This window comes from Pteronotus mesoamericanus, unplaced genomic scaffold (genome assembly GCF_021234165.1).
Source record: "Pteronotus mesoamericanus isolate MK-2021 breed Mesoamerican mustached bat unplaced genomic scaffold, CSHL_Meso_final contig_98, whole genome shotgun sequence".
Classification (NCBI taxonomy): domain Eukaryota; kingdom Metazoa; phylum Chordata; class Mammalia; order Chiroptera; family Mormoopidae; genus Pteronotus; species Pteronotus mesoamericanus.
This window is the reverse complement of record NW_026555295.1, coordinates 5,682,932-5,698,709: the sequence shown is the minus strand read 5'-3', so window position 1 is coordinate 5,698,709 and position 15,778 is coordinate 5,682,932. Positions and strand designations below refer to the sequence as shown.

Sequence of the window (15,778 nt, the reverse complement as noted above, 5' to 3'; positions counted from 1 at the left end):
GAGCCCGACCACATCATCTGGGAATCGCACAGCAATGTTAACCAAAAATGGGTTTCCTGCAGAGAGAGAAATGGGAAACTGTGATGCCAGGCCAGGCCATCCATCTTAGACAAGCTGTTTAACGTCTTTGGGCCTCAGTTTCCTCATGTGTAAAATAAAGGGGCTGTACCAGATGAACTCCAAGGTTTATCTGAGCTCTAGCAATTTTATGTATAATCTTTCTCCCCTCCTAAGAATACAGGCCAGAGGGGTTTGACTAAGACTGTTGCTTAGTTAATTCAAGAGCCACAGGATGTATGTCAACTATACCTCAATAAAAACAAATAATAATTAAAACAAATCATCATCCTATTTTCCCCAAAAGAGTTAGAGGATTCACTCAGATGATTAAGGAGAATTTCTGCTGTCTGCAGATGCTGCTATTTTGAATTTTTAAAGATGGCTTACTAGTAGTTATGACCACAATCCGTATTATTTTTGTTGCAATCCACCACTAAAATAGATCGCAACATCTGATGCATTCTTTCTATTCCAAGGGCTTCTTGTTTTATTTTATTTTTTTAAGTATGCACACACATACTGTATATATAAATACAAATATATGCCATTCCTCTTTACCCTGGGCTGGGAGACTAGACTGACCACACAAAACTCTGGCTGCTTCTGCCCTTCACGAGATGGGAGGGCTGAGAGCCTCAGAGGCTCCTGGCTGAGGGGGTTTGGGTGAGCTGGTGTTCCTAACTCTTCAGCAGAGCGTACCTTCTCCTCAGAGTCTACTAGACTGACAGGCCTGTGGCCAATCCTTTTTCCTCTGGTAAACGGGAAGTTGTCACCCATTTTGCCAACAGTCTTTGGGAACAGGTAGCACTGGATCACCTGTCCTAAGGGCCCACATTAGTTCTGGGTTTCCTGTTTCAAAGAGGCAGGCAGAGCAGAAAATTGGCTGGGCACACGCTCGTTTATAGTCCCAGCTAGCAGGCAGTTTGGGTGTAAGACGCAGTTGCCAGGGGAGAGAGATGACTTTGTTGTAGACGCTAAGGCATTACCCTCTCTGCGACCCAGAGAACAGATAAAGTGGGCATTCTTTCCTTGGGAAAAACAACAACAACGAGGAAATGCCCACATGTTTAAAAAATTTGATGTTTCTAAAGCATCATTCTGAATAAATTCTGAAGTTGGGTGAAACAAATTTTGAGATGAAAGAAAAGGACTCTGACCAGCCACAGCTTAGCTGCACAGGAAGGGCTGAGCGTGGGGAGCAGAAGTGCCGGGTTTCAGGTAACCCCAGGTAACCCCGACTATGCACCCTGTATGAATTAGTAAAATGGAAATAATAGTGTCCTAGTATCCACGGCTTAAAAAGATGAGATGATATACGTGTAAATGAAGAAAGGCACCAAGCGGGAGAGTTAGCAAAATGCCTTTGGGCTTCCTGAAATGGAGAGCATTTCAAAGCTTTTGTTTGAGCCTTAGCCATTTAATTCTTTTAATTTAGCCACTGTGAGGTATTACATGTTGAATAAAAAAGATCCTCCTCCAACTATGTAATGTGAGCTTGATAATTGTCATTTAGAAGATAAATCAGCTCGGTCCGCCCCCTGAGGCCTTCCGCGTCCGGTGGCACCGGGTCTCGGCCACGAGCGGTTTTGGGACACTGCTCCCTGGTGTCAACCACGAAGCACAGGGCTGCCCCTCCCAAAGCATTTTTGCCTTTCTTAATAAACCACCATAGACAAATTTCACTAAATTGTATAGAATTTACATTTTTAATCTATTTTCTATTTATCGTCCCCCCACCCCACTTATCCCAGTCCCTTAATTCCAAAGGGAGAGACAACAGAAACATTTCTGATCAGCTGATGTTCTAAAAGGAGTCTGGGGCCTTCAGGGAGGGTCCAGAGACCCCCTGCCTCTGCTGAACAGATGGCTAAGGTTTTAAGCCAATGCCCTGGTTGAAAAGCCCACTGTTTAGGTGGCTTTTTTTTTTTTGCAATGAATGGGGAATCTGGTATGTTTGACAGGTAAGATTTATTAAAACTTATTGAATAAATATTTCCTTTTCTTAAGGTTCTCTGAAAGGCGGAGGGCAGATCTGGGGTTTGCATTCCAGGCTGAGCAAAAGGTGGAAGTGAGCACAAGTTCCTTCACCTGTCTGGGCCTGAGTGATTTCATCGGCAGAAATGAAGTGTCAAACCGGGACCTTGGGGCGGCTGTGAGGCCCAAGGCCAGCGATGTATGTGAAAGCACAGGCGCAGTGCCAGGGACAGCTCCGCACCATGGGCCCTGCCCTTCCCCTCCCAGGCCCAGCAAACAGAGACTCAAAGGAAATGCGTCCACCCTGAGAAAGTTTTGTGTTCAAAGGATCAATGATCACAGCTGACTAATGGCCGAACGAAGTTCAGAACCCCAGCCTCTCCCTCACCTCCAAACTCCGCACACTCGGGTCCCACGCTGCTTCAGCCTTAAAAACACCCTCTTAGAAAATCAGTGAGTGAACCCCATTCTAGTACAAAACTGGTAGATATGCCTTCAGTTTTCATGTTTGCTGGGGGTAAACGAATTGGAAAAACTCTTTAAAAAAAGGAATGTTTTGTGGCTTTCTGTACTCTTCCACGTCTATGAATGAAACTTTGATAATTGCAAAATTCAATGAATTTGTTTTTTCTACTTAATCAAGAATGAAGTACAGCTTGCTAATACTCAAAAGCCCATCTAGGATAAGACAAACTGCTTCGCAGTACTTTGGTTTCAGCCAGTTGATCTAACCACACTTTCGAAAACACCTGGGGTGGGTGGGCGGGGTGTGAGGTATCATTAGGGACAAGTGCTCTGAATAGCCAGAAAGTAATAAAATGCAGCTTGTTATAAACAGGATGTCAAAGGTTCAAGCACAGGGCATGAGGAAGGACCAAGTTTTCCAGTCTGGGCAAAACAGGGCTAGAAGCTGATGATGCATACCAGGCATGACACTCTTCCTATGTAAAGGAGATCTGCCTACCCAAAGAAATAAAATACAATGAAACACCAAAACATAATCCACACAAGAGCCTTTTTCAGCTGGGTTCTAGGAGAGAATCCAGACCCAAACAAAATGACTGAATAAATCCTCTTCTCAATTCTGCCAAGGACAGCACACAGTCGGTACCATTCCAGGTGCAAGTTAAGTCATTATACAAGGATGGATGCTTTAAGGTGCTAGGGCTCAATTAGGTATAATGGATTGAGAAGGGCTGCCCAAATCCAGAAACAATACTCAGATGGTAGGAAACCTAAAGGGTGGGGAAAAAAAGTCAAACATTAACTGTGTAAGATAGGCCTTGCAATGGTCAAGCTTCGAAAGGCGTCTTGCCCAACACTGCACTGCAACCCTGGCTGAGCGGGCTGCAGGACCACCGCATGAAAGGGCCACGTGGGCACTAGTCACATATTTATTCTTTTATCTCTCCCCTCTCCAACTTTTTCCTAAAATAGAACTCTTACATTTGATGATTGTTAAAAAACAAAAAAACAAAACAAAACAAAACACAACAACAACTGAGAGACCCTAAATAGAATTATTCAACAGAAGAAGAGAAAAATAGCCATGCTGAACTGGAAAGGTGGGGAGATAGTGTTCACTGCTCCTCCGCTATGAACTCCTGTGAGATCCTGGGCAAGTGACCCGTTTGACTCATGGATTAGAACTCAAAATCCCTTCCAATCCCAAGACCTATACTTCTAAACAGTTGGCTGGCTTAGAGCTATCCTTGCCACCCAGCATGACAAATAAATGTCCAGCGAACGCCTGCAGCTTATCTTACCTTTAACGCGCCATTATTTCCACAGTGGACGACTGCTTCCTAATGCTGGGCAGAGAATACAGAGGGAGAGGAGCACCGAGAGCCCCAGAAGTCACCCTCTGCCATGTCTTTTTAATCTCTAACCCCCCAGCTCGGGGAAATTAGACTCATTGCTATAACTCCTCCATGTCCCTGGACCCCTCTTCTGAGAAAACCCCTCTTGTGTGTTTTTTTTTTAAAAAATCAGTACCTGTACGTATATCACTTAGTATCTCCAATAGCAACCTTGCCCCTCTCCATCTCAGCCTCACTCCCCAGAGGAATACACTTTGAACTCTTGTCGCTCCTCTTCTTGTGTTTGTCTCCATTTTTTCAATCCCATGTGGTTTATACTATTTCCTGATTTGCAGATTTAGATATTGTTTAAGGACTGCTTATTATGGAAGATGAAGACTTAGCTATTTTATACACTTTCAAGTATCTTTCTATGAAGCAAGTATTTCCCTAATCCCCCAGCTTTAGAGCCAGAATCCATCCACTCAGCACAATGACAGCTGAAGCACCAACAACACTTGACCAGATTCTAGGTCCGCCTGCTCTAGAAATATGTATGCACTGCAGATGCGTTCTCCCAAGATCGCACCAAAATGATCCTTGTCTCTCTATGAAGATGCTAATAATCTTTTAAAATTACTTTAGAATTCTGCAGGAGTAAATAAATCACCAGATTTGAATGGACCAAACCCCACACAACAGGAGTTTGGAAAATTGTTCATTAAGTGGCCATAAAACTACTTTCTCTGCCCAAGAATCTCCTTCCTTGCAGGTTCCAAACCCTCTGGCCCCGTCCTCACCTCTAGGGACCTGGGAGGAAGTCAGTTCTAAGTTGGGGAGCAAAGCAGCTCAGCTTATCCACAGAGCCAAACTGTTCATATGTCAAGTTTACATTGGCCTGCTCCACAAAGACAAAAGCATAACAGGCGGAATAGACTTGAGGATCTTTCCATTCTGTGCCTCTCAAGTCCCCCCAGCCCAGCAGTGACAGAAATGAAAAGCTTCTGTCAGACGCACCAACAAGAGTGTGCTCTTAGCAATTTACAGAATGCTAACCTTTTTTGTTGCTGTTTTATATTCTTTGCATTAGTCATCTTACAAGTTTGTACCAAATGGCTCAGGCACTGGAGTTCCCTCATGCATCCCTATCTAATGCTGGGCACTGCCCTGCCTCTGAGGTATTTGTGTTCACCTGGATCGGTCATTGTAACTGAGCTCCCTGATGGCGTGCAGGGGCGGGGAAAGGACTGTGTTGCAGGAGAGAAAGCTGCTGAGAGGGCAGGAAGCACGAGGAACCGAAAGCTTGGAGTGGGTGACAAAGCTAGGGGCTCAGCTCCTAGCTGTAGACTGAGCACAAAACAGCTAAAACATATGACATAAAACATGAATAAAATAGAGAAACCTATGTTTTACACACTATACAGGAATCCTCACTTAATGTTGTTGATAGGTTCTGCAACCTTAAGCAAAATGATGTATAATGAAGCCCATTTTACCACAAGCTAAACTGATATCCACAAGCGTTAAGTTCCTACACCATCTCATCAACGTTATAATGAAATGACATTGAACAAAAAGACATTACTCGAGGACCCGTTGTATCTGGGGTTGAGGTCACCCATTTATCGGGCATTGATAGAGCAAAGCTTTATAGGGTTGCAGAGACTGAAATGATAAATAACCTGCTTCTAATTGGATGAAGATTCATTCACTCAGGAAATGAGATACAAAAGCTAAAAATGGTGCAGGCTTTCAAGTGGCAAGAGAGAAATAAACAACAGAGTGCTCTGGGGTTTCAAACAAGAGAACAATCACAATTGGTCGAGGGAGAAGTAGGAGGACACCTGAATGGGTAAACGCCCAAACTAACAAGAGTCGGAACGCCTGCTAATCAGGAGTCTCTGGCGGTGGTTCTGGCAGGAAGCCTACCAGTCTGGTGGCGGTGAAATGCAATGGAGAGCCATGGGAACTGGCAACAGGTGAATGGGCAGAGCAGGTGTGTACATGTGTGCACACTAAGAAGGGCACTAATTGAACTCTGAGGAATTCCAACATGGTTGTCCCATCGTGAGAAGTCAGGCAGATATGCCGTTTTGGGGGGGAACCCATTAGGGCTGGGAAGTATGAGCAGAAAGAGTTCATGCTTGGTGGGCACCCAAGCCAGAAAACTACTCCATGGGGAACTGGGGTGCCCCTTCCTCCACTTCACTCCCTAACGTAGGATGTGCGTCAAGATACTGTCCACAACATCCTGCTTCCTGCCCAACCCCAAGGAATCCCCTGCAAAAGGGAAACCAGAGCTCCGCCAGCAGAAACAGAAGATACACTCAAGGTTCCTCAGGTGGCATCTCCACAGGTTTCCCCACACATGTGCTGTTCTCTTAGAACATCCTCTTAATTCCAGTCCACCATGGGTTGTAAGAGGGTCTGATCACCACTTACACTTTTTCAGTGATAAATGAGTTCCAAGTTCTAAACATCTGCCTTACCAATAAAAGTGTTAGAAGGCAGCCAACTGTGGGCAGCTGTGGACAATACAGGAGTTGACGCAGCTGCTCATTTCCTCAGCTCCAGTTTTCAGACATGTCATTTACGGAAAGTCTATAGACAGGGAGCTTGTGAACAAACGGGAAATGTGGCGCGCAAGCCCCTGCTGACCCTCCCATCATTGCATGGGATGTGTTCCTAACAGTCATTGGCCTAATGACTGGGGCTGTCTTGGGGGAGGGAGGTCCTACGATTAACAGTCTCTTATTTGTAAACAATGGATTGAAGGCAACTGGTCATATACATCAGGGCTACACAGAATGCAATTAAGTGGCGCTCCTTTTTCAGTGAGTTTCAAGTGTCTGGAAGCAGCAGGCCTGTTGCTACACTTCCTTCCCAGCATTTGGCACTACCCTAGAGCAGCATGTTGATCCCCTGTGGATTAAAGGACAAAACCAGGAGGGATGCTGGCTTCCATCACCCCTCTGCCTCTTGCCCTCTCCCAATTCTATAAATCACTTCTGGCAGGTAGCTGGGAAGCAGCTGCGAATGACAGTTTTGCTCTGGAGCACAGGAAGCCACCTTTTAACCCGCCTGCTGTTGTTTGTCTCTCGAAACGTGACAAAGGAACAGATGTAAGCAACACGCCAACTGTTGAGAGGATCTGCTCGGAGCACTATAGGAAGCCTGCTCAGAGCCACATCACACCGGCCGCTCCATGGAAGGACAATTGAGTTCATTTCCTGAAACCCGCCACCCTGTTCACGGCAGGTTGGGACCCACAAGGCTCAGGCAACTCACGTGCACATCCCCGCTTCCACCTTCATCCCTGTGGTTCCCAGACTGGAAGCCGCTTCCCGAACCCCGTTCAAATACCATGGAGGTTCAGTCCAGCCTCACCTCCTCGTGGTCTTCTCTGACCGCGCCCCCCCCCCCCCCGGAAAGGACTCTCGTTCACAATCCTCTATAGTCTGCTAGTCTCTAAGCCTTTCACTGTCAGTCTCATCTCCGTCCAAATTATCCTGCTATCTGCACGAGGGCTGCTGGAGGCAGGGCTCACACACCCCTGTGTTCCCCAAGTCGTGTTTTGCAAATCACTAGCTCCCTGATGAGTCTACAGGAAAGCGAGATTAAAGGGTTGCAACCAATATTTTAAAATATGAAATAGAAATGAGCTTATAAAAGATACTCCTGGGACAACTGAGGAATGATTGGGGAACTATTAGATGTTATCAGATTCCTATTAATTTTCTTAAGTATAGCAATGGTGTTGTGCTTACATAGAAGAATGTCTTATTTTTAGGAGGTGGATGCTGGACTGATCAGAGGTGACTTACTTTCAACTGATAGGCAAAAGTACACGTGTGTGTGCCTGCATCTATAAGTACACGCACATGCACAAATAAAGTAGATGGGGCAAAATGTTACAACTGCTGATACCGTATTTGCTGTATCATTCTTTAAATTTTCCTATGTGCTTAAGCCCTGGCAGGTGTGGCCCAGTGGACTGAGTGCAGGCCTGTGAACCAAGCTGTCCCCGGTTCATTTCCCAGTCAGGGCACATGCTTGGGTTGCTGGCCAGGTCTGCTGTTGGCATGGGAGAGGCAACCACACATTGATGTTTCTCTCCCTCTCTTTCTCCCTCCCCCCACTTGAAATAAATAAATAAAATCTTAAATAAAATTTTTTTCCTATGTGCTTTTAAAAAGTTTCATAATTAAAAGTAGAAAAAAAAAGAAAAACAGAAAAAATCATAATGCAGAGCATGAAGTACAATCTCATGTTAGGTGTCTCTGGATGCGTGTGTGCCCTAGGTTAAAACATAAATGTATTTCACACTATAGGTCAAGGCCAAGAGTTTGAAAATGCTGCACTCACTGCACCAAAGCACATAGCAGGTGTGCAATGAACTATTGTTAATTAACTTCTAGAAGCCAAGGACTTAAATGAAGAAGGAAGCTGAGAAATCATTTGTCTCCAGTTACATTCCATTAACTCAAGCTGTGTCAAAATATCCAAGCCCTTTCCTGCCTTAGCACACTTAGGCCCAACCTCAACTCAGCCTTCAGGACCTTCTTATCGGATGTTTAATTACTCACCAGCCAGGCTACTCTGGCTTTCCCCCTCAGTGCCACGGAGGCGGTCGTGTTGAAGGCTCTCCCGTAGGGGACCAGTGGTCCTGGTTTGCCTGGGATTGCGGTGTTTTGTAGGACCAGGGACTTTCAGTGCTAAAACTAAGCAAGCCAGATTGTTGTGTGCCATGACTCTGAGGGAAGACCGCCAGGGAACCTAGGACAGGTCCAGGCCAGTTGATGCTGTCACATCACATGGTGATGTTACCTCTGCAACATGAAAAGCGAAGGCAAACCCAGCACAGAAGAAAGTGACAGAGAGAGATCTCTCTGATGGCACCCTAACAGCAACAGCAAGTGCCAAACTGCAAAGTGTCTCTCATGCCCTTAAACAGAACCTCTCCTAACCATTCACCACTAACCTGTAAAGCAAAGGAAAGGACAAAGAGAACTTACGGTGAAAACGTCGTCATCACCAAGCTCAGCTTCGTTATGGATGGTAGAAGATGATGTGGTTGAACCTAAAACAACAAAAAAATGCGAAAGTGTTTTCAAAGAGGGTAAGTCAAATCCAATCATTTACAAGGTCTATTTTAATAAAACCACATTCCATTCCTTTCATATCTAGGTCACTAGCAGAAATATGTTACCTGGGAATTAACGCTTTTAATTTACTCTTCCACTGACTCTTGCCAGGATGCTCCCTAAATGAACTTTGCCGACTGTTGTTCCCAATGAACCCCTCAAATTCTGCACTGACTGTGAGGGAACAAGCACACAGAGAGGAACACGGGGAAGGTGCGGGGAGGGCCACCCGCTGCTCTGGGTGCAGGGCCAGGACCAGCCTCCGCAGCCATCCTGCGGTCCCAGCTGTGCGTAGAGGGAAAGCACTGAGTGGAGAACCACCAGATCAGACCCGCCATCATCTCATGGTGTAAATGGGACTTAGCTCTCTGGTCTTTTCATCAAAGAGCGGGTTCGACTAAATAGATGGCGTGGTGACCTCCTGCTCTGAAGTTCAGACAGTGCACTCTAAAACCCAGACTATGGGAGCCATCTTCTCAGCTGATACCAGGGCAAGTATGTTTTCTCTTGCAATCCCAGGGCATCAGTGAGTTTCCTGTTTCTGCAGCCAAAATGCAGGCTGAGGCCAGAAAACACAGTTTAGTCTATCATGGAATGAAGTGGTCATGTAGGGTTCAATTCATTTACTTTTTCATTCCCTTCTTCATTGGGATATGCAGACCAGTAGAAACCCCCTCTCTCCCTCCCCCATTAACAGTACCTAGTAATGTGCGGCTCAACAATGGACAGTTAAGGGCCAAAAGGAAAAATATTTAAATTTGCATAAGTGATAGATATATATACCAAAAGAAAAATTATTCTCCATCTTCTCCTTTTCTTGGTTAGGTCTTAAAAGAGAGGCATTTAGGAAGTATTTTGCTATGACCAAATAGAAAAAGTATTGCTCAGAAAGGGAAGAGGAATATTTAAATTTCCAACGAGGAATCACAGGAGGAAGAATAAGTCTCGTTCTATCCTCTGTGCAAAGTTATACCTTCTGTGCAATTCCTACTGATCTTTTAGGATTTTGCTCTACTATTTGAGTTATTCTAGTGATTCAATGTTTAAGGCAAGTTTGATAGAAAACAGCTAGGTAGAGTATATATAGAAAAAAATTGCAAGTGATTAATTTCATTTATAGATTCAGTAATTAAGTATATGGATTAAATAATTAAGAAAACTGCTATCAGCAATATGAAGCTATTTTCTCTCTAAATATTTAAAAGCTATGTTTAATAAAAACATTTATCTGTTTAATAAAAACATTTTACACATTTGTTACTTATGTAAAACCAATGAAGTGAACACTAGTTTTTATAGGCTATCATGTGGTTGTAGTTAACATCATTCATGGTCTTAGAATGGTCTTACTACGATTAGCAATTTTTCATTGAAGATTTGCTTTTCTCTCTCCCCACAAATCCACAATGAATAAAATAACTTCTGAATACTTGTATTTCTTAAACAGATGAAACACACATTCTTTTATGATTATTTTATGTAATTTTTCATAATTAGTTAATTCCAAGTTTGGCCTTTTGCTTGTTACTTCTTTCTTCAGAGTTGTGGCACCGCCAGCCCCTCTGATCTGATGGCTGAATGCGTTAAAGTGGAGAACTTGTGTGTTTGCCTCTGTGGACTTCAGAAAAGCCCATGAGATCTGATGGCCTAAGAGCCTCTCGGGCCAGGATCAGACACAACACAATGTCCCTGACCACTCACCATACACTAAGGCCTAAGCCAAACCAGGGCTCCAGGAGACACGGAGCCCTTTCCTGTTCAGTAGCAGCTGGACCCCGGCTCTGATTACAAGAGGGCAGTAGGCCTGGAGCCGCCCGGGCCCATCTGAGTCCATTCTCCTGCTGAGCCCAGGCAGACCAGACCAAAGCCATTTCAGCAGTTGGGGAAAAGCAAACCCCATCAACAGCTCATCCATGTGCAAGTCTAGCACTTGTCTTTTCAGAGTATTAGGACCACTCCTTCCTCTGAAACCCATCTCCTTTCCCCCTGTATTCCTTACTTAATCATTGCTCTCCTTAGCTATTCCTAAAGTTTTGGCATCTACTGACCTGGCCCCCAACCCTCCTGTAAATAAACCACAATTAGATGATGGGGGGCAACTGGAATTAATAAGAACTCAGAAAATTAACAGTCCCACCAAGAATGCAGTGACAAATTCAGTACCTTCTATGAGGTCTTCAATTGCTTTCCTCACTCCCCTGTCAAAGGCTCGAGCATCAGCAGGACTTTGAAAAGTAAGCCCAAACTTCCTATTGTCGACCTTCCAATGATGAAAGGTTGGGTTGGCTTTGGTGTAGACCAAGTCCTTTCTTACATAGCATTCCAACACCACCTGAAGGATCGAAACACACAGGCTGGTTACTTGTGAAACAGTCATCATGGAGTCTGGTTACAAAAATCGAACTAGGAACCAATCCATCTTTGGTGGCAACTAATGAAAACCCTCCACGCCTGCCATCACCTATCTGTGACTCTCTCCATCTTGAAAGGCCTTTGCTGACCCATCACTCCCCACCCTCACCGCAGCCCCTTGCCTTTGGTGACCCCTTCTGTACTGTGACACTCCTTAACTGTGCTCTTCACCTCACTCATTCCTCTTCCACATTCCCTGCAGTGGGGCACGAAGCTGAGGCCCAGGTCTTGGGGCTTTGCTCTGTCCCAGGTTTATTGCTTCTATGTCAGGGCCTTTCTATTAGTGGCTCTCAACCTTCCCTCCTCCAACCCAATGGGTGTTTCCCTGTGACCTCAAATTCAACACGTTGAGAAATTAATTTAATCTGCTCTGCAATTTCCACCACTAATTTCCTCTCCCAACTTCCCACTATCTAGCAATGACCACCCCTCTCTGTTCATTCTGTTTGGTTCAAAATCTCCATAATTATTGTTGCCTCTTCTGCTTTCTCTACCACCCGTGCTATGAATCACCAAGTCTGTTTCATTTTCCCTTCAGTATCTTTTATATCAATCCATTTCAGTTGCTACTACCCTGATCTGGGTCTCTATTAACTTGTTATCTGGATTGCCTTTAACTAAGCTATAACTTTAAGCTGACAGTGTCTCAGATCCTCAGTCTTTTAATCTCTAAAATGGAAATAACACTAACGTTATCCTTGAGAATACATACATGAACATGTTCTGAAAACACTGAACAATGAGGGTCACACTCATTTTCCAGTATATGTGCACCATCAAGTTCAAGTTCTACTTTTATTTATTCCATTTCTTGGCATCTTCACAACTTAGTACTAGATCTTCCATTGTTCTCTAACATTGCCTGTGCCTTCGTTTTACTCCCCTAATTTGGTTGTGGAAGATCAAGATGTATTATCAAATATCTATCTTCATGTCTGGCACAGTGTTATTGTTAATAAAGATACCAGAGTATAATATCACAGCATACAAGAAGCATTGCAATCATGTGAATGTAAATTCCATTCTTTATTCACAAAAAAAAGTCTCTAAAATACCAAAATAATTTTGCTAAGTGGTAATGGTTTTGATCTTGTTCTGGCAAAGCTCTTCACTTAAGAAAATGAATCTTACTAAGTGAAGGGAAAGAGTAAAGGCCTGCCTAAATTAGTATAAATTTGACACTAGTGAATATTTTTAAATGACTACAGGTTTCAAAGACACATCTAAGGAAACAGAAATTAAGTGCTGCCTACTAAATGTCCCCTAACTTATACAGATGAGAATAACAGGCAAATTGGTATATCAAGCAGTAGTCTCAAGCAGTTAACTTTATTACATTGTATTGAAAGAAGACAATAGTCCCTTCACACAGTTCTATTTATGATTAAATTGCTTATTATGGCCATTTCCCCCTAAGAATAGTGCAATGGCTAAATGTCAGCCCAGCCCCATTCCAAACTGGGGAAATCCAAATAACCAAGGCTTTAACTAACAAATGTTATCTATTTTAGAATTTAATAGTCTCAATTCGAAGCCTCAAAATAGACCCTTTGTAAAAACAAAGACTTCCAGTTTCTCCATATTTTTAGGGTGAAAAATATTTAGTCTTAGTTTGACATTTTCCAAGTTCAAGATTATTACAATAGTACATTTTTTTTTTTACCGATGTCTAATACATTCATAGAAAAGTTTGGCCACCTAAATTAAGGGAGGGGGAGGGGATCAGAAACCATCCCTCTATGTCCTGTTCAGCAAAATAACATCATTACATATTTAAGTTTAATGGTAAAGATAAAAAAAGTTCAGATGCCTTATTTAATCTTACCAATGGGTACAAACTGTCTAGTGAAGTTTTGGCATTAATTTAAAACTTGAGAAAAGCTTTTAAAAATATCTTTTTAAATGAGATGCATGGGGGAAAAATGATTGTATATTTTTTTTGCAGGCTTTAAAAAATCTACACAAGAAATACAAGTTGTAAAATATTTTAAGTAATTTCAGTGAATTATGTGAAGGCTTCTTACTCATCCTTCCCTCCCCACTCTGGCTGCCTGCCTGTTTCCGAGTTACCCCCTGACAATGTGGTGGACACAACAATCCCAGTCCCCTTTCGGTGGCCTGAGTATGTACATTGTGTGTAAGTGTGAGTGCATTTAAATATGGCCACACCTACAAATTACTGCCTTGCAGGGGTTCCAAGATGGCAAATTTGTTTTCATGTAAGATGACTTTTTTTTTCCCTTGCCTTTTCATTGTGTTACCATTTCTCCTAATGGTGTGAAAGGACCAGTGGGTAAAACTGCTGTGCCGTGGCACAGATCAAGGAAATGCAGAGCACCAGCCTGCACTGAAGTCACTGTGTTCATCACTGTCGCATGGCCAAAGTAAAAAAGGCCAATTTTATGTAGGACTGATCTTGATGAAGCCATTAAAAATGATTAAATCTTGACCTTTGAATGCACATCTTTTATTTTGTGTGATGAAATGGCAGTACACATAATTGGATTCTCATCTCTGTTTCTGCATCCAATCTGCTGTAATATGTTACTTTGGTTGAAGTATAAGCAGAAACTCTGGCTTTGCACACATGCATGGACGGAAAAGGGAAGATTTCTAATAACCTTTGCACTCTGGCTGCATATGAAGCATGATGACTGTCTCAAGAAAAGTACTTGTGCAATTATTTCAGCTATGAGTTGAACTACCTGCCCTTTTCATGGATTTACTTAACAAGACTCACTGGTAGACAAACTATGGATATTCAGTCTTGTGTATTTGGCAGATATTTTCTTGACTACGAACACAGTGAGCTTGTCACTTCGAGAACAACTGGAAGTATTTGTTGCCGATAATAAAATTTGAACTCTCAAGTGAAAGAACTGTGGACAGCTTCCCAATACTGGACTCTTCTGATGAGATCAGTGGTGATATTAAGAAAGGTGATTTTGATACTGTAGAGCTAAATGTATCAACATTTGGAAGATCTGCTTAAGTAAGTAAACCATTATTTTCCAAATGAACAGGGCATGAGGTTCCAAAATCAGGAATGAGTAAAAGATCCCATCAAAGTGAAAGATAAACCAGTGGATTTTAATGGAAGAGAGTATGAAAAATTCATTGATATGGTTTCAGATTCCATATTCATAGGACTACAAGCCAAGTTTTGGTGTAGTATTAAAAAAGTGTATCTACAATTATCTGAAAGGAGTATTAAAATACTTCTCCCTTTTCCAACTATATACCTGTGTGAGGCTAGATTTTCTTCACATACTTCAACCAAAACAACATATTGCAACAGACTGAAAGCAGGAGTACACATCAGGATCCAGTTATTTTCTATTAAGCCTGGTGGTATTAAAGAGACCTGCAAAAACCTAAAACAATACTACTCTTCTCCTAATTTTTTTATGGAAAATACTTGTATAGTTATTTCTCATAAAGAATGTCATTTATGCTAAAACTGTTATTTAAGATTTAAAAAATTTTTTCCATTTGAATTTCTAATATGGTAAATATTAGTAGCTATAACTCAAGAGGCAAAAGCTTTTTGGGGTTTTCAATCAATTCTCAGCGTAAAGGGAGCTTGAGACCAAAAATGTTTGAGAACTGTTGCTGTTCATAACTCCTTGTATGTGAGTCTATTTTTACAGGGGTTCAAGATGTAGAACTGCCAGGTAAAAATGTATATGCATTTAAAAATCAATCCATACCCTACCAAACTGCCTTTCAAAGAGCTCTGCCAGCTGGAACTCCCACCGAACATGTGTGAGAGCTCAGGACCTACACACGGGCAACGACTGGAACGATCAACCTTTGAGATCCTGTGGCTCATCTTCCTCAGGTGGTTCTCAAAAGGATTTGTTTCAGGAGTACATTCCTCTAATCCATCCAAAATAAGTTTGAACTCAGAAATTTAGAAAGTAATTTTAAATACGTATTTTTATTTCTTCCATTACCATTTATCCCCCCCTTTACCCTCTTCCACTTTTACCCTGAACTCAGAAATTTGAAATTTACATATAATTTCTCAGAAAAACTTGATCGTCCCCAACGTTCAAAAATCATCCAAATAACAACATATGAATGGATGTCTGGAACACAGAGTTTCCCACAGAAACAATGGCAGTAAAGTTCAAAGGCCTCAACGTGTAATTCACCCAACAACAAAAACCAATGTTTTGAATTCTAGAACTGAACTACATGGGAAAAACTGTTGACAACATGGTTTCTATCAGAAAAAGCAGTTCGCATCCCATCTGGAATACTGGCAACTCTAATATGATCCATCCACTGTATTCCAAAAATGATCGCCACTCTTTCCTCAAAAATCCCACCTTTCAGAGGGGGGTTCTCTCAACAACTCACACATCTGCACGGGTCCCACGTGCT

At 42.6% G+C, this 15,778-nt stretch overlaps 1 protein-coding gene across 1 annotated transcript in view; it reads right to left on the bottom strand.

Moving 5' to 3' along the window:
* Positions 1 to 15,778, bottom strand: part of SPRED2 (sprouty related EVH1 domain containing 2) — a 110,065-nt gene that overhangs the window by 11,839 nt on the left and 82,448 nt on the right. The window contains exons 3-4 of the mRNA XM_054586877.1: positions 11,141 to 11,309; positions 8,849 to 8,913 (exon numbers count right to left, since the gene is read on the bottom strand). Of these exons, the coding sequence (XP_054442852.1) occupies positions 8,849 to 8,913; positions 11,141 to 11,309 (234 nt within the window). The remainder of the gene's footprint in view (positions 1 to 8,848; positions 8,914 to 11,140; positions 11,310 to 15,778) is intronic.